An 18,884-nucleotide genomic window follows, 5' to 3' on the forward strand; every position below is an offset into this window, starting at 1 on the left:
AGGTCCCTGGAACGGCTCTGACTCTCCTCCAATCAGAGAGAGAGAAAGGAAGGAGCGGGGAGGGGAAATGAAAAGAAACCGGCGCCAGTGCGCATGTGTGCGGATGTGCTTTGGCACTCCAGGCAAAGATGGCGGAGCGCGGTTACAGCTTTTCGCTGACTACATTCAGGTATGGAAGGGGCACCGAAAGCCCTCCGCGTAGTCGAGGTTGCAGGAACTCCCCGGCTCCTAGTTTTTTTTTCCGGCCTAGTCTCTGCCTTAATGCTTCCGGGGGGCACAGTAGGAAATAGGGATGGAAACGCGAGTTTGCAAAGTCATTTGCTTGGCTCGCCCGCGGCCTGAAAACCCCGATGCCGGGAAGCCGCGGGAACGCGGTTTTGGGGATCCAGGGCGACCTTGGGGCTGAGGGGGGTTAAGGCCTTCAGTCAGGGATTTGCTTTCTCTTTGGAAACTAGAGAATAAGGCAGTTTTGGATTAGCTGTCTCCGGGTGTCCCGTTCGGAACTCGGGATTTCCTTCCTGACCCACCACGTAGGCCTGATTGGGGAGCTTCTGGAGCTTAGAATCTTGGTCAAATCTCTGAGGTCCCCTTTTCTCTTCTGAAAACCTCACCGTTACAGTTTGGTCTGAGTCTTAGTCTCCATTTGGTACTTAGAAACCTCTTCCCGCTTTCGGTTTCTTCCATGCCCCTGTTAGAAGTTTAAGGACTAAAAAGGAAAGCGCGAATCTCTCTGTGTCACTTAGTGTTTGTGGGCCCCAAATTACTAGACTACATTTACATTTGGCGGGGGGGGGGGGGGGGGGGAGGGGAATGTCTTTACTTTGCAAAAGATTGTAGGCTTTTCTGTTTTAGAACAAAGGATTAAAATAATACGTATACTTTTCAATATTGTTCACAATGTAAGAAACCGTCAGCGCAGCGAAGGGTTTAATAAATCGACCGGGTAATGATTCAGTTTTACCATTTTCTTACGGATCGGTAATCTCCCATTTAGCTGAAATGTAGTTGTATCTGGCAACTGAAGGCAAGCAGGATCCAACTTGTTGAGTACTTTATGTGTGGGTGCAACTTAACCTACTCCATTTCTTCCTCCTATCATGTGAGATAAACGTTATCTCAACATCTTACAGATGAACCAACCACAGGTTGGTCAAACTAAGTTACTTGTCCAAGGTCTTAGATGAGTAGCTGAGGTCACATTCAAACTGGGTTCTTTCTGATGACAAAATTAATACATTTCCTATTACTGTTAGATGTCTTTTTAAAATAGTAAAATAGTAATATACTAAAAAAGTAAAGTACTTTCCAAGTGTAAACTTCACAGTTTTCAGTGATAAATGAGGGTGTTTTAACCTTTGAATGAAATGAAATTTCGTAAATCAAAGGTCTTATATACAATGATAGAGAACAATATTTGCTAAATAGTCACTGTTCATATTTGTGAACAAAGCAAACTTGGTTCTGTATCTTTAAGAGAGTGTAATCCTTTCTTTAGAATAACTGGAGCCGAAACAAATATCATCAGGAGCTAAATCCTTCTGTAATAATGTCTTTAGTAAAATAAACTTTTTTTAACATAGTGGTTCAACTCTGTTTTAGATTTTAAATATGTGTTTCTCGCCTGTTGTAATTAGAATTAAACTCTTAATGATGGAAGTGATGAGGCTGTGTTATAGGATGAAAAAGTGTTCATGTGAATTACATTCAGTTGAGGATATTGACAGTAAATGAGTAAACAAATTGGTGTCTACTAATACATTCTGAAAAATGTTTTACTCAGGAATTTTATTAAAAGAGCCTAAAAGAAGCAGCATAACTGTAGATTGAATAGTCAGGAAAAGCCAGTGCTTCAGGGTGATTTTTGAGACAAGAAGGTGAAAAAGAGCAAACTATTTGAAGATTTAGGGGTAGAGAGACTTATGGACAGAGGAAAGAGGATAAATGAAAGTCCTGAAGTTGGAAAGAGCTTGAACTCTTACAGGAATTGATAATAAGGCCAGTGTGCTAGAGTATAGTGAGCAAAGAGTTAGTGTGGGTAGGGCCGATCTTGAAGAGCCTGGCAGGCCAGAAGAAGTTTGTATTTTAAGTGAACCAGGAAGTTATATTTAAGTGACAGGTGACCTGGTACAAAGATAACTGACTGGCGGGATAAAAGTAAGGGTGGGAAAGAGGAAAACTAGTTAGAAGGCTGTATTGGTTATCCCAGGTAGAGGTGCTGGTGCTTTGGAATGGGCTAGTTGTGTGACTGAATACACAGATGGTTGATTGCTCAGTGAGCTCACAGATGGGCGAGCTTTCATACAGGAAGGTGTAACAGTAGATGTTCATGCAGGTGATTGTGGGGAACAGTGAAAAGGTAAGTTTAAGTTTACCTGAGCCTTTAAAATGTTCCCAAGTGTATTTGAGCTCGATGTTGAGCAATAATTGGAAGCCAGATGGACCTAGTGGGTCATATGATTATTGAAATAGTGACTAACAACTACAGCCTAATTTAAAAAATTTAAATACGTATTAATGTTATTCCACTCAAGTTAACTGCTTTTGTCACTTAAGAGTCTTTAAACTGTCACACTTAGGCTTATCCCTTAAATAGGTCTCCTTGTGTCTCTGTCAGCTAAATGATGCGGACTCCTGGTACTAGGTTGTACGTTAGGATACTGACCAAACAGAGCTTAGACTTTGTTGAGGAAGGCGAACATTGTATGAGTAATTTAAGCATGATGAATCTTAGCCAGAGAGGAAGTATGGGGCACCATAGGCATGAGTGTGTGCGATTCAGCCTAGTCCCTGTGGCCAGGACAGCTTCTTTAAGGACATGAATGACATTTCTACTGAAGACTGAAGGATGACCAGGAGGAAGGAGTTCACCAGACAAGGGTGAAATGCATTGCAGACAGAGGGGGTTAGCTTGTCAAAGGGGTTTTTGAATTCTAAGAGTAGTCTGTGTGTCTGGAACAAAGCTGAGGCTTGGGTGACATGAGAGTATCCATAATTTTATGAAGATAAATGACCTTCTGAAACTCAAGTTTTATTTTCACTAGTAGACTAGAGACACGGACCAAGCTATGTCATTCTGGACAAACTACTTTCACTCAAAAACTTTTTAACTGTGAAATCAGGTTAGTTTACGATGATTTTAACTCAACAACTGGTTCGAAATAAAGTATGATCTTAAAAGCCAGGTTAGGGCTAGAATCTGGCTACCAAACCCATGAAATCAGGTATGTTAGGTATCACCAGCTCACAGCTTCTAGAAATAGCTTATATAGAAGATAACTTTGTCGTGGCTGATAACTATCTAGGTCTTACATCTTAGGCCATGCCTACTTTCTAAAATGTGGAACTCCACCGATATGAAATCTATGCTGTTGTTTGGTATTTAACAGACATATACATGTTCTTAATAACACTATTTGGTATTTACTTGCTGCTGATTTTGTGCCAGGAACAAAAGGCATCCCTTTATTTAATCTTCACAACAAACTTCTGAAATGGCTGTAGTACTATTATCCCCATTTTATGGATGTGAAAACTGAGACACAGCAGGATTAAGTAACTTGCCTGAAGTCACAAGGTTGGTGAGTGATAAAAGGCAACAGTAATAATGATGGTGCTTAAAGAGTCAGACAAGAAGGAGAGGGGGAAAAAGGAAAGCTAAGTGCTTTACTATGTATATGTACAAATTGCCTGGTATCCTCAATTTCTGTACAGCTTTATAATGTGAAAGCCCAGCTATTCCTTGGTATTTGGTTAATGGATTTGACTTATATATCTGCCCTCTCTAAGAGATATTCCTATTATACATATTTGAAAATATGTGAATTTAGCAAATACCTTTGTTTCTTTTTAAGCCCATCTGGTAAACTTGTCCAGATTGAATATGCGTTGGCTGCTGTGGCTGGAGGAGCCCCTTCAGTGGGAATTAAAGGTAATTAAATGTTTCATTCATTTCACATGCCTGTTAATAGTTATCCTAAAGTGCTTTTGGAATTAATTAGTGATTAATATAAATAAATAGGGCAGCATAATTTTTAATAGTTCTTTCTGTTGATTTACAGTATTTTGAAGTTTAAAGAAAAGTAATAAGCCAATGAGTACAAGAAGATGATTTTTTTTTCAAAATAAATATAGCTCCTTTATCTTTTAGTTGTAATAACCCACAAGTAGTCTTTCCCATTGAGAAAAACTGAGCATTCTTTTGTTTTTCCACTGATAATAATCACTATTCTGTGGCAGTTTTTATCCTTTCTATAATTTAGAATAATTTAATTATAAAACTTCATCTAAAGATACCCTTTTTTTAAAAAAAGCCTGTATCATTGATTTTAAATTTCAAATTACAAGAACAATAGCCAAGTAAGCAGAATTCTAAAAGGTACAGACTCTTCGGACTCTTCGGTGTTCTGGAATATTGGGTAATGCATTTACCTATAGGGATTCCTTAGCATAATAGAGATGACCAATGAGGGAAAAATGGATTTACCATTTAAAAAAAATTTTTTTTGATTATTTATTTTTGAGAGAGAGAGAGAGAGAGAGAGAGAGAGAGAGAGAACAAGCAGGGGAGGGGCAGAGAGAAAGGGAGACACAGAATCCAGAGCAGGCTCCAGGCTCTGTGCTGTCAGCACTGAGCCGGACAGGGGGGTCAGTCCCATGAACCCTAAGATCATGACCTGAGCCGAAATCAAGAGTCAGATGTTTAACTGACTGAGCCACCCAGATGCCCTGAGTTTATCATTTCTTAGGTGATTTTAATACAGAAAAAGTTTTATAAATAAGAAATAAAGGAATTTGGGTAAAATGCATCCATAATTAGAAAACTGTTGAAGCAGAATCTTTAAGTGACTAAACATTTAGCACTGTTTTTTTTTGTTTTTTTGTTTTTTTTTAAGCTGCAAATGGTGTGGTATTGGCAACCGAGAAGAAACAGAAATCCATTCTGTATGACGAGCGAAGTGTACACAAAGTGGAACCAATCACCAAGCATATAGGCTTGGTGTATAGTGGCATGGGCCCAGATTACAGGTACTTTGTACTATTTGTTTTTCCTCACTGTTTTATGAGCTGCTTATACACTTTGAGGAGAAAAATCAAGGGATATTTTTCCTTTAATCTCCCAACTCTTCATTTGTGTGCTTTGCTTAGCAACAGCAGCATCACGGGCAGCTGAATTTAGTCTGTCTGCATGGAATAGACCAAGGGTTGCTTTAAGGATAACTCAGTGCCACTGCATTGTAAAAGAGGAGATCCAGTAATTCTCTTATCTGTTTAGTGGTTTTTCCCCTCTGATCACACCCCTTTTTTTCCATCCAAGGGCTGGGCTTCAGAGGATTTGCTGTTCTGTCATGTATTTTAAAAACCAAAGCAATACAAGTTATAGTAAACTATATTTAAAAAAAAAAAAAGTTACAAGGCAGCAAAAGAAAACATTACCATCCCATTCAGAGTTATCCCGATTATATTTTTGTTCTTAGCAAAGGGACAAAATTCTCAAGGCCCCTGAAACATCAGGGTACCAGCAAGTTGAAAGAGATTGGCAACTTTGTATGTTTGCCACTTAACGAGTAAAGCAAAGGAAGTAAAGAAAGTAAAGAAAGAAAAAACAATTAACTTCATTCCTGATTTTGGGGGAACAAGACAGAGCCAAAGTTTCACTTTCATGAGTTGGAAAAAGCCACAGTTGCTGGAATGTGGTCAAGCCTCACTACAGTGGATCCCGTTGCCACTGTGTAGAAGGGATGCTGCAGTGCACTGATGGGGTAAAGTGTGAGGACAGGACAGCGGAAGACAAACTGAGTATTACACTGGGGGTGATGGTTCACATGAGTAGTTTAGGAGCAGGTAAAGGTACATCTATTTGTCTTGCTAATTTGATTATTATATAGAATATTCTTAATATTATTTAATACATTTGTTATTTTTTATGTTCTAAGTAGTTTCTTGCTGTTCCTTAATCTCTTAAGGGTACTCTTTGAAGTGCAGAGTAGCGAAAAGATTGAAGTAGAGTGAGAAAGATATGCCCCAAATTGTGTGTGTGTGTGTGTGTGTGTGTGAGTGAGAGAGAGAGAGTGAGTGATCGTGTGGGCATTTATGTGTGTTGGCTTGACTAAGATACAAAGACAGGGTGACTGCCCTCAGGAAAGGGGGCACAATCTTGAAGAAGCCATGGAGGGAGATAGGGCTCCCATTATGTATGCTAAATCTGTTAGTACCGAGCTGACTGGTACCCCTTGTCCCTAATTTTCTTCCTTTTGCCTTGTCCTTGTCTCGTCTCCTGTGGCTCAGCTCCTCTGTGTGGCTCTGTTTTCGTGTAAGATAACTGTAACCAGATGTAAGAGCAAGACTGGCTTTGAGCTGATCGTTACTATTCCATAGAAGCATATAAGACTTGTGCTGTAGGTATATGCCTGTAGAAGAAGAGTCGTTAAGGAGCCGAGTGTCAAGATTTTCATGAAGTCTTATTTCTTCCTTGTTTGTTAGAGTGCTTGTGCACAGAGCTCGAAAACTAGCTCAGCAGTACTATCTCGTGTACCAAGAACCCATTCCCACAGCTCAGCTGGTACAGAGAGTAGCTTCTGTGATGCAAGAATATACTCAGTCAGGGTAAGTTGATTTTATTACTTGAAATGCATCATGAATTAGAAAAAAGAAAACATTTTAGAAGCGTAGGTGTATTTAAAAAGAGGACTTACTATTCCTGTATTTATTGAACAAGTAGAGAAAATTACAATGATGAATATTTCTGATCTTAGTTGGAGCTAGAATATTTTTTAAGGAAGAGATTGGAGTGTTTTCTTGCTGTTGATCTACTAGCAAAATGCGGCTTCTCAATAAAGCCCTTTTGCCAGTGACTGAAACACTTCCCTATGGGCAGGCGGTTATTTCTGCTTCCAAATTTATCTTTCCAACTATAAATGATTATAAGCACATAATGAAAGCAATAGCTGTTGGACACATCCATATTCATTGTAATTCTCTTGAATCTGGGTAACATGTGGATGAGATAGTATAAAAGTACTTGCTAATGTGTAAAGCTAGTGGAAAAAAACTGCATTTGTTGAAAGTTGTCCTTTGTTAAGACACAAAATGTTACTCCACACTTATTAACTCCAAATTTGTGTCACTCCATTTACCAAAATGATTTGACTAGTGTTCCTTAGTACCATAAAGAGAATTCGTTTTTGAATTGATTTGTTCAGAAAGATACTAAATACTGTTTAAGGAACTTAAAAGTCTAATTCATTATACCTGATGATTTGCTTTGTTAAGACTTGAAAGTGTTAATAAATTCCTACCTTAGGTTGATTTTAACACCATGAAGATGCCAAATAATTTTTGTTTCTCCTTTCTTTAGTGGTGTTCGGCCATTTGGAGTTTCTTTACTAATTTGTGGTTGGAATGAGGGGCGACCGTATTTATTTCAGTCAGATCCATCTGTAAGTATTATCAGATATACCAGAGGGATTAAAGTACCCTTTGAACAGCTAATAAAAACAAAAACCATAAAAAGTTTAAAATTTAGCAGTATTTTCTTTTTTTCTTTTTCATTTGGGCTTTAGAACATATGGAGTAGTGCATTTGTACATTTAAAATGTTGGTAATTCAGTCTTCTGATTGAAGAGGGTACATTAGGTCTGCGCTCTCTGTTCTTCTTCCTTTTCGTATTCATTAAGTTCACACAGTGGAATGATTGCTTGAAATAGTTATCAAATCTCTTTAAATCTGTGGAGTTTTATTACTTTGAGAAATATTCCGATGAAAGATTTGGGTCTAGAAGACAGTGCTGCACTCCTTGCCATCTGTTTAATCCTGGGGCCGACTTGGAGTATGACTCTAATTACACACACAGACATGACTCTTGAAGACAGTGTTGTGCAAAGTGGGTGAGTCCGTCTACTCTAAAGCAGGAGATCGGCATCTGAGTTAGAAGGCATTCAGAGGGGCTACTAGTGCTCTGCAACTGTGTGAGGAAGTTTCTTCCACAAGTTTCTTCCTTGTCTAGGAAAGCCGGAAGAAAAAACAAGTATTCTGGGAGTTCTGACAGTGTCTGTTACCCCATCTCTGAGCCTCTGAAACTAAATGACATGCCCTCTTAGCTTTCTTCCCAGTGGGTAGCAGAAGCCATCATCACTGGAATCCAGGTTTCATCTTTTGCCCTTTTCTTCCCTGCTTTATTTCAAAGGCAGTTGTTTCTTTTAAAGAATGTTTGGTGTATTTCTTTCAGTATTTTTCTTAATGTGTGTGCATATGTATTTTTTTCAACAGATGAGGCCATGTTATATACAACATATTGCTGCTTTCATTAAACATTAGATTACAAAATATCAAAATTTCAAAATATTAAAAAAAAATTTTTTTTAAGTTTTATTTATTTATTTTTGAGAGAGACAGAGACAGTGTGAGTAAAGACAGGGAGAAAGAGAACCCCAAGCAGGCTCTGCACTGTCAGCATAGAGCCTGACACGGGGCTCGGACTCATGAAACCATGAGGTCATGATCTGAGCTGAAACTGAGAGTTGGACATTCAACTGACTGAGCCATCCAGGTGCCCCAAAACTTCAAAATATTTTTAATGAAATACTGTCTCTTTTTACTTTGTTCAGCAGTGATGATAAAGACTTGGTCACCATTTTTCTCACATATATACGTGTGTGTGTGTGTGTATATATATATATATATACACACACACACACACGTATATATGTGTGTGTATATATATATATATATATATATGATTATAGAGTCCTTCAATCCTAATATGCTGAAATATTACTTTTGATTATTTGTTGTAAGTGAACCTGTTGCCTTTAACTGACTTTTTCACATAAATTGTAACCATAAATCACACATATGCAAAGTGTACAATTTGACGAGTTTTGATGGATATAAATAGCTGAGAAAGCTGTCACCACGATCAAATTACTGAACTTCTCCATAATCTCCAGAGGTATCTTCGTTCCTCTTTGTTGTTTAGCTCTCTAATCTTTTTAGAAAGTAGCCTCTCTTGTGACATACTTCATTATATTCCAAATATTCTGTGAACTGTTAGAGACAAATTTATAGACCTAAAAAAGAAACGGCAGAGTGATATAACTAGATTAATGATTTAAAATGTGTTTCCCTTCTCTTCCTGATTAGGGAGCTTACTTTGCATGGAAAGCCACAGCAATGGGAAAGAACTACGTGAATGGGAAGACTTTCCTAGAGAAAAGGTAGGCTTACTGAAACTCAATTTCTTAGCAATCTCACTTTATGGTTCTCAGTGTTTTTAAACAATTAGTATCCCGAATCTAAACACATTTATTACTTTATATTCAAACACTCATTTGTTTAGCCTAGTTACAAATAAAGTAAAAACTTCTCTTCACCCTGGCTCCCTAGTCTTCAGTATATTAAGTGGTAATATTATTTATTTCTTAAGAACTTTTATTTCTGCATTCTTTGGGTTTTTTCCTAAATTTAATTGTTTTTATTTTTTACTTCATTTTTCCTCCTACAATCTCAAAGAAAAAATAGTATGGAATTGGAGTAAAAAATTGGGGTGGAAAATTTAAGTGACGTAAGTGATACCCGTTTACCTTATGACAGTTACAGAAAAAAATGGTGAAGCTGAGTTCCTGGTATTGGCAGTAGATTGTTGTATGTGCTGGATGAAAAGTGCGGTACTGTGTAAAAATCTGCTGTCACTGCTCTTATTTCCAGCTATCTTCTCAGCATTGGTCCACCGAAAAATGTCCTACACGCATTTTGAACAGCAAAAATTTATAATTAACTCTATATAACCAGCAGATGAACCTTTCAGTACATTTTTCACATAATGTTAAAAGATTATGAAAAATTTTAGACATGGGATTAATCAGTAAACAAATAATTTTAAGATCTTTCCTAAAGCACTTTCCTTTTCCTTTTACGTATTAATAGTCTTTAAACATTTCACATGAAGTTAAAACTTACAAGAACAAACAAAAGAAATTTTAGCAAAGGTCTGATTTCTTTATTTAAAAAAATTATAATATTGCCACCACATTCTGATTATATTAAAATATTTATACTGCTGTTAGGATTATAAGCATCAATTTATTATTGGGGCACAGGTATCACAATGAGTGGACTAAAAGAATTAATCTGTAGCTTAGTATTTTTAGGAGCGTTTTAGATTTTGAGAAATTCTCGTTGCCGCTGTCATGTTTAAGTAACCATAAATAATGTAAGTTCTGCTATAAATCATTGCCTTTTCAAAAAATTCTTTAGATATAACGAAGACTTGGAACTTGAAGATGCCATTCACACAGCCATATTAACTCTAAAGGTTAGCACAATTTCTAACAATGGGATTTATAATGAGTTTATAATTAAGTGCTTGGAAAACTGACCTTTTGCCCTTCCTCTTCAATAGGAAAGCTTTGAAGGGCAGATGACAGAAGACAACATAGAGGTTGGAATCTGCAATGAAGCCGGATTCAGGAGGCTTACTCCGACTGAAGTTAAGGATTACTTGGCTGCAATAGCATAATAATGAAGTGACTGAAAAATCCGGAATTTCAAATAATCCCTCTACTTAAACATGTTTAAAGTATGTTTTGTTTTGCAGACTTTTTGCATACTTATTTCTACATGGTTTAATGGACAGATGTTTTTAAAATGACACTTATAAATCATAATAAACTGTTAAATCGAACTTCAGCTTTTTAGGAGTTAGTAAAATTTTAAAATAGTTATCTCCTGCTTTTTATCACAGTTGACTTCTGGAAACTACATTGCAGAGCAGAATGGTGACACACTCTTTAATCTTCATGCAATTTTGGTTAAGTCAAATCTTGTTAACCTCTTTACTATCAGATGTTGTCCATGTTTCAGGAAAGCAAAATGCTGATTTTGGTAAACACTGCTTTTAGAGCTGGGAGAATCTGCAGGCTTTCATGGATTCATGAGACAAGATGGGAAGCATGGGTGCTTTGTAGGCACCATTAGGTGTGGATCAGTGAAACTGTAGCACACTGAGATTGCACTGGAGCTGTGAAGAGTGCCAGGCCAAAGAGTCTCCTATAGGAGATACATGATGCAAGTGGATAAAAATGATGTACTGGTTCCTATTGGTTTCTCCATCACAAGTAGGTAAATGTATTTAAAAGGAGTCCCTTAGATTCTACTAGACTTTTTAAACTCGAGGATAAACATGAGTATGGAAATAAAATCCTAATACTTAAACATCAAAACTATGGCTTAAGGGTCTCCCTTATTCATGTTATCTCAGTGTAATCAGAACCTTGGCTTTAAATTAAGGCCCATACAAACAGGCAAATAACGCGAACTCTGTTTTCATCAGATGTGTAGACATTTGCTTAGTTTTTTTGTTTTTTAAAGCTTCTTAGGATAAGAGAAATCATCATTAGTTTGGCTCACAGAACAGAGGTTATGAACATCATTCTTACCAACAAAGATACAGTATGTAGTTCTATGATTTAAATGTGGCTCAAAAGATCTTGATTAAGATTTAGCTGAGTGTAGGAGAAAAGAGTCTTACCTTGGATAGTTTGGTCAGGATTCCCAGTTCTGCTCCCACAATCACGACAGCACCATATCTTAGCATAGGCAGCGGCAGGATTATTATGAAAGATGGAAGATGGCAACTTGATATCCAACATCAAGATGTTGGTCTTGAAGGCCTTATCTAATCATCTGTCCTCATGTCATGGGCTCTTGGTATATTGCACACTGGAAAGAGAACATAGTGGTAAAAAGGAATAGGTTTGGGGTCAGGTCTTAACTCTCATTTACAGGCTAAGTGACTGTACAGGTAATTATCTCAGAGGGTTTTCTAAGGACAGAATTTGATGATGCCAATGAAAGGCCTGGCAGGGTTGACGGTCAAGTACTCTAAGGTTTAGCTGCCTTTGATTTGCGTAAGCCCTCCCTTCTATCCAATATTCAAAAACTAGAGGAATGCCAAAATCCTACAAATCAAAGAAGGGAAACATAAGGCAGGCAAAAGGAAAGGCAGGGACAAAAGGAAAATGTGTGTAAGATTCCTAATGGGGGCTAACAGAGTAAGTCCGCAGAATAAAGGGAGGAAAAACTCACTGAAGCAGATTTATGTCCATATTCTATTCTTGCCTCTTGCCCCACTAAATGCAAAGCCTAGTTCAACTGAAGCTGCCTAGAACACTTTTACCTTTGTTCTCAGTTTATTCTTTTCATTAACCTTAAAATTAAGCCATTCCTTTTCGTCTCAGTTCTTGGGGAACTCAGTTCTTTGGTCTTATGACCCACTGCATCCCAGAATGCCCCACAACCCTTCAGTCATCTCTAGGTTGTGGAGTTGAGCTGCTTTTAATCCACTTCCGTGTCACAGTGCTCCTCGTGTGCACAGCCCCCCTCCATTCTCAGTTCATTTTGTATCTTCCCAGTCTTAAAAAGTTTGCCTCCACTTGTGCTGTCCTTCCTCTTTTCTAGTTCCTCACTGAAGTTGGCTGAATAATTAGTTATGAACCATGGAATGTTTAAAATTCACATGTGGGGGCAGGAGGGAGTTGGAAAGGCGAGATAAGGATGAGGGGCAATACTGACCTTTCTAGTTCTCGAGCACCGGTTCACTGGGCACTGACTGGATGATAAGGAGGATCAAAAGAGCTTTCACATGTTCAGGGACTGAAACCGCCAAGTCAGCCCTTAACCCCACCTCTGTCACGTAACTCCACGTGAGCGACAGCTTCCTAAGCATGAGCATATTTAAAAAGTTCGATAATTCTAACACTTCATCAAAGGCTGTGCCCCTGCGTTTCATCACTTTGAACTTTTTTAGGTTTTCCAGCAGGTACTGTCCTCCATATTTCACACAGTAGGCTTATTCAGTTATCTCCGGATTCCTGAAGTTGAGCCACTATATAAACTTTATATCCTGCAAGATGGGAATTCGGAACTCTCCCTCCCTTCTCTCTGCCTCAGTTTAATTAGATCATAATATTCAGTTTAAAAGTTTCTGTTATGGCTATGGAAGTATGCTGTTACCCCGCTTCCTAAATAATCTTCCTGCAGGTAATACTGCTTCACTTCTTTGTGTTCTGTGTAGCCATCACCAACTCCCAGATTCCCGTGACAGGATCGTAAAACCTGCATACTGTTTTCCTCAGTATATCGTGTCAAGTGACCTTAACGGTTCTCTCCTCAGTCCTCCAATCCCCCACCCTGGTTCCCCAACACCTCCAGAAGTTTCTGTCTTGGAACCTTCTGTCTTTCTGCCCTAATCCAGCCAGTTTCAGGTTTGAAACTATGTTCTCTCTCCATTGGCTGGTATAACTTTTTTCTCCTTTGCAGTTGTTAGGACTTTTATCTGCAGCATTTTGAAATTTCACAATGACATGTCTGTCTTTGGGTTTCTTAACTCAGGAGGCCTTTTCACTGTAGAAACTAAGATCTTTCAGTTTTGGTAAATTTCATAGTGTTTGAGAAACATTTTTTGCTAAAGTTTTCACCTGTCTTTATTGTGCATTCTAGTACAGTTTTACCCATTCTTCCTACTCTTTCATTGATATTTTAACATTGGCGATACCATTTTTAATTTTGAAAAACTCATTCTTGGGGCGCCTGGGTGACTTAGTTGGTTAAGCCTCCGACTTGTGCTTAGGTCACGATCTCATGGTTTGGTTCGTGAGTCCTGCACTGGGTTCTCTGTTTTCAGTGCGGAGCCCCCTTCTGATCCTCAGTCTCCCTCTCTCTGCCCTTCCCCACTCGCGTGCATGCTCTTTCTCGAAAATAAACATTAAAAAAAAAAAAAACTCATTCTTTGTCACCTTTCCCTTAAAAAAAGTCCTTGTGTTTCATGAATGGAACACCTTTTATCTGAGGATGCTAGTTATAGAATACTTTTCAAAGCCATTTGTTCTGCTTTATGTTTACTTCAAATTTCAAACAGAAGAATGTTTGGAAGCACTGTGTTTGCGAGCCCCGCACCTACTTACTCAGGGATCCTGCTATAGGCCATTTTCTGTGGTCTTTCATTTGCTCTGCTTCTCCAGAGGAAAATAGGGAGAGGAGCGTCTGCATCCTGGGAGGGGCAGAGGAGGGACTAATAGTATTTCACATTCCATAGGAGACTGTCACTTCATAATGTGTCTCGAATCCCTCTGACTCCCTGCCTTCGACATGGTAAACTCTAGTTTTCTACCCGGGGAAGGGTGGCTAGCTGTCCAGCTTGCACTGCACCTGAGAGAGCATTTGGCTGTTTGTTCTCACAGACTGAAGCCGTGCCCATTTTCAGTCCTGCCTCACTGCTCCCCTCCCTTCTGTCTTCCAGGCACCTGCAGTTCCAAAACCTTTTTGGGCTCTGCTCTGTCAGTCACTTGCTGTAGACACTTTCTCCACTGTGCTCACTGCTCCATTTACAGAGAGGCTGCCTGAGTTAAACAACCTCTTTGTGGTGGACTACCCGTAAAATATATTTACCTTTCAGTTTGCGAAGAGGATCAAATAAGTTAATATGTGAAAAGTACTTAGAGTAACACTTGCCATATAATAAGCATTGAATGGATGTTATTATTGCTTTTGGCATTCCAAAAATGTGTTGACATATCTCATGTGCAGTCTCATTTCTTGTTTTTTTTTCGTGGGTCTGTTGCTTTTTCTTTCCTAAGACTGCCATTCAAGTAAGGCTTGGGGAAGGAGCAGGCACACATGGGACTAGTATTAACTTGAAGCCCATTTTAATTTTTTAAAATTAGCTTTATCAAAAGTCCTAACCTTTTGGTTGACTTTGGACACTCTTGTTAGCCTAATATAAGTTCCTCCCTCAGAAGCCATCCGATTTGTCCTCTTCAGAAAGGCAGCATATCTCTGATACCACACTTTCAATGGAGAGCCCAGGATGGTGCAGTAGAAAGTGCTTTGGCTTGGAATCCGGACTCCCAGCTCTGGCACTTACCAGCTGTGACACTTTTGACAAGCTTCCTGCCTGTCTCCTCTTATATTAAAATGAGCTGAAAATCATTCTGGAACCACCGCTGCCTGTCACTTGGTAGGGGTTTGAGCTTGACAGCAGGAGTGGGGTACTTGGGCACAACTGGGAGTTTTCTCCACCAAAATGCACGACTCCCGCCCCAGGGAAAGTCCAACCGAGCCTAAGACCTAGGGTGCGGGGTCGGCCTCCTAGACTGAGTGGCCGACGACCCACTGGGAATGATGCCCAGCCCCGCGAGCTTCGCCTCCGCTCCTTTCCTGGGCCCAAGTGGCCGCGAACCCCCGGTGCCTCCCTGCTCCGTGCGTGCGAGAAGCCGGGTGCCCTCAACAAACATGGCCGCCACGTTAGCGTCAGCCACGCTCGGTAGATCGCGCTGCCGCCTGGGACTCGCGGGCTCGGCGTCACCCGGCGCGGGGCCACGTGACGCCAGAGGCTGCCGAGGCGGCGGCACTCGCGCGGGCTGAGCAGCCGCGGCGGCTAGAGTGGGGTGGGGTCCGCCAGACGAGGTTTCCCGGCGGGTCCCAGCCTCGCGCACGCACGTGCCCGCTTGCTCGCGCTCCCGGTCCTGGCGCTGCCGGTGAGGAGCCGGGGAGGCAGAGGGAGGGAACGGGGCGCCCCTACCGAGACCGGGAGGGGGCTGGGCCGGCCGGCCTGGCGGGGGGAGGGGGCCGGCTCCGGGCCGCCGCGTCCCCCCCCCTCCCCGCCCCCCTCCGTCCCCGCTCTGGCCTCCACGCCCGGCGCTGGTTTCGGGGGCTGTTTGAGCCCGAGTCTGCGTGGCGGGGTCCTGCTGTGCAGGCGGACCCGTTAGGGTTCCAGGGCCCAATGGCCCCCCCCCCCCCCCGGAAGGCTCCGCAGACCTCCGGGTCGTCACGGGCTGCGCTCGTGGGGTCTACTTAATCTTCGGCTTGTCCTTCCTGGTGTGAGCGGGAGCCGAGTTGGTGGGTCCCGTAGCTCTTTTAAAATATACTGTGTTGACGTCAAATGCAGGATCGGGGCAGTCTTGATTCCTCGGCGGGTGTACCGTGTGCCCGTGGCATAGCACGAGGCAGTCACGTCAAGGAGAGCGACTCACGAAGGAGGAAAAGGTTAGAAAGGCTTACAGTATGGGTTTGGACAATTTGCTATAACCAGCTAGTCATTTTTAATCTAGTCACGTTCTCTACACTTTCCCAGCCTTTTATAAAATTGCTCTCCCACCAAACAGCAAAGCTGCTGCTGAGCGAATCCCTTATGTAGTAGATTGCTGAACAACTGCACTTTATTCTGACCTGGGACGTGCCGAATACTATCTTCAAACTGAAAAAAAATAAAGGTCTAAAAAGTGTGTCGAACCCGGCAGAAGAGTTCAGAAATACAGGTATCATCCTTAGTTGTCAGAGGAGGGAGTCACTCCCAAATCAGTCATGCCCAAGTCCAGGTTCATAGATTCAGACTCCATAAGCTTTGTTGCTGGATTGAACTTAGGTAGTCCTCAGTGAAGAATTGATTGCCATGATTTTTGAGGACTATTTCAATTTGCCTTGTCTTGTTTCTTTTCATAGGAAAGGAATAATGCTGTCAGCATGTCCGCACACTCCATGCTCTGTGAACGAATCGCCATAGCCAAGGAACTGATCAAGAGAGCGGAATCACTTTCTCGATCAAGGAAAGGTGGTATAGAAGGTGGTGCAAAGCTGTGCAGCAAATTGAAGGCAGAATTAAAATTCCTACAGAAAGTAGAAGCTGGGAAAGTAGCTATTAAGGAATCCCATTTACAGAGCACTAATCTAACACACCTAAGAGCCATTGTGGAATCAGCAGAAAACTTGGAAGAGGTTGTTAGTGTTCTTCATGTCTTTGGTTACACAGATACCTTGGGAGAAAAGCAGACCCTTGTGGTGGATGTAGTTGCAAACGGTGGTCATACGTGGGTGAAAGCCATTGGCCGCAAGGCTGAAGCTCTACACAACATTTGGCTGGGCAGGGGCCAGTATGGTGACAAGAGCATCATTGAGCAGGCTGAAGACTTCCTCCAGGCCAGTTACCAGCAGCCAGTGCAGTATAGCAATCCTCACATCATCTTTGCGTTTTACAACAGTGTCTCCAGCCCCATGGCGGAGAAGCTCCAAGAAATGGGCATATCCGTGAGAGGAGACATAGTAGCGGTTAACTCTCTGTTAGATCACCCTGAAGAGCTCCAACCAAGCGAGAGTGAGTCCGATGACGAAGGCCCTGAACTTTTGCAAGTGACCAGAGTAGACCGAGAAAATATACTAGCAAGTGTTGCGTTTCCAACAGAAATTAAGGTTGATGTGTGCAAAAGGGTAAATCTGGACATTACTACCTTAATCACATACGTATCTGCCCTCAGCTATGGAGGCTGCCACTTTATCTTCAAAGAAAAAGTGCTCACAGAACAAGCCGAGCAAGAGAGGAAAGAGCAGGTGTTACCACAGCTGGAGGCGTTTATGAAGGACAAAGAGTTGTTTGCTTGTGAATCTGCTGTCAAGGACTTTCAGTCTATTCTAGATACCTTAGGAGGACCTGGGGAGAGAGAGAGGGCCACTATGCTAATTAAACAAATTAATGTGGTGCCAGACCAGCCTTCTGAGCGTGCCTTGAGACTAGTGGCCAGTTCAAAAATCAATAGCCGCTCATTAACAATTTTTGGGACGGGAGACACTCTAAAAGCCATCACAATGACTGCCAATAGTGGTTTTGTCAGAGCTGCCAACAACCAGGGTGTTAAATTTAGTGTGTTTATCCACCAGCCCAGAGCGCTTACTGAGAGCAAAGAGGCCCTGGCCACCCCCTTACCAAAAGACGACACAACTGACAGCGAACACTAATGATATCCTTTAAATATTGTCATGGAAGTAAGTTACTTATACCAAAGGCTGGGTCTTCCCATCTTAAATGGGGAAGAAAAAAAGGTCTATAGTACACATAACATTTAGAACTCTTAAACCAGTAGAGTTGATTGTGTGTGTCATCTATAAAATATATAACCTCCTACAGCAGTAGCAAAAGCACAAGAGACAACCTTATTTATCAGACTGTCTACATGATAGCAGTTAAGAACAGAAATACATCTATATTAAAGCTTTTAGCTGTGTTGTGGTACTTTTGTTTGATTGAGTAGGGCAACAGCCCCCTAGTGGTCATCAGCATTTCATGGAATATGGCTACACTGCATCTTGCATTAAATATCTGGAGAAAACTCTGAAGCTTGTTTTTCATTATGGTGATTGATCAGTTGATGTGGGTTGAGGCTGGGAAGTAATAGTTTATGATTAGTTTTAGATTGTAAAGTTATGGCCATTATCAATGAAAAGGAACTTCCTTGGTTGCTATGTGTCAGGCATACTCTGGTGGTTAAAGAGTACATTAATGTAGAGGAAAATAAAGTGAATACTGGTCATGGGAGTCCCATGAGCCTATGGATACGCCTTTGTGAAAAGAAAGGTAAGCAGCAGTCCCACTCCTGTAAAGCTGGGACATTTAAGGCAAAATCGTAATTTGAATAAATGGTAAAAGAATTAAGCATCTAAATCACATTTTACTTTAAAGTACAAATAGTTCCCATAATGCAAGTATTTGACTTATAAATAATGCCTTTACTGTTTCTTTTGCAAGTGGCAAGTAACAACTGCATTACTTCACTCTTGTGCAATGGTGGTAGGGGAGATTCCATACTTGTTGCACGACACAATTTGTAATTAAAAATAAATTTTTATGTCCACGTTGCCCTAGGTGCTTCATTTACAGCAAAGCAAAACAAAATTAGCAAAGTAGATAGGCACTGACAGCATTTTAAAAAATGGGACATTACACCTTGGAGCTTAAGTGTTAATGCAAGCTAAGCATAGGAAATGGTATTAGAACACATTGCCACAGCCTAACCTCTTTCTGTTGCGCCAACTTTACTGTTCCGTGAGAAGGGAAACTCAGC

The 18,884-nt window shown here is 40.8% G+C and overlaps 2 protein-coding genes across 3 annotated transcripts; both read left to right on the plus strand.

Annotated features, from left to right (window-relative positions):
• The first annotated feature begins 41 nt into the window (after positions 1 to 41).
• Positions 42 to 10,675, plus strand: PSMA2 (proteasome 20S subunit alpha 2). The gene is made up of 8 exons (XM_045494340.1): positions 42 to 169; positions 3,852 to 3,928; positions 4,893 to 5,025; positions 6,481 to 6,603; positions 7,355 to 7,436; positions 9,139 to 9,212; positions 10,252 to 10,309; positions 10,397 to 10,675. The coding sequence occupies exons 1-8, from the start codon at positions 129 to 131 to the stop codon at positions 10,511 to 10,513; spliced, it is 705 nt and encodes a 234-aa protein (XP_045350296.1). The 5' UTR covers positions 42 to 128; the 3' UTR covers positions 10,514 to 10,675.
• Positions 10,676 to 15,384: 4,709 nt separating this feature from the next.
• Positions 15,385 to 18,679, plus strand: CA2H7orf25 (chromosome A2 C7orf25 homolog). Of its 2 annotated transcripts, XM_045494339.1 has the most exons (3): positions 15,385 to 15,530; positions 15,941 to 16,038; positions 16,495 to 18,679. In XM_045494339.1, exon 3 carries the CDS (start codon positions 16,516 to 16,518, stop codon positions 17,779 to 17,781), a length of 1,266 nt encoding a protein of 421 aa, XP_045350295.1. In that variant the 5' UTR covers positions 15,385 to 15,530; positions 15,941 to 16,038; positions 16,495 to 16,515; the 3' UTR covers positions 17,782 to 18,679. The 2 variants fall into 2 exon arrangements, with proteins under 2 accessions (XP_045350295.1, XP_045350294.1); XM_045494338.1 differs by lacking the exon at positions 15,941 to 16,038.
• The last annotated feature ends 205 nt before the right edge of the window (positions 18,680 to 18,884 follow it).

The sequence above is a fragment of the Leopardus geoffroyi genome, chromosome A2, assembly GCF_018350155.1.
Source record: "Leopardus geoffroyi isolate Oge1 chromosome A2, O.geoffroyi_Oge1_pat1.0, whole genome shotgun sequence".
Taxonomy (NCBI): Eukaryota; Metazoa; Chordata; class Mammalia; order Carnivora; family Felidae; genus Leopardus; species Leopardus geoffroyi.

What these genes read in the sequence shown, in the direction of transcription:
- CA2H7orf25 (XM_045494339.1), top strand. Translation starts at nt 16,516, where the DNA reads ATGTCCGCACACTCCATGCTCTGTGAACGAATCGCCATAGCCAAGGAA.
- PSMA2 (XM_045494340.1), top strand. Translation starts at nt 129, where the DNA reads ATGGCGGAGCGCGGTTACAGCTTTTCGCTGACTACATTCAG. An exon ending in CAAGAATATACTCAGTCAGG is followed by an intron (nt 6,604 to 7,354) that starts GTAAGTTGATTT and finishes TCCTTTCTTTAG; the next exon opens with TGGTGTTCGGCCATTTGGAG. An exon ending in TATTTCAGTCAGATCCATCT is followed by an intron (nt 7,437 to 9,138) that starts GTAAGTATTATC and finishes CTTCCTGATTAG; the next exon opens with GGAGCTTACTTTGCATGGAA.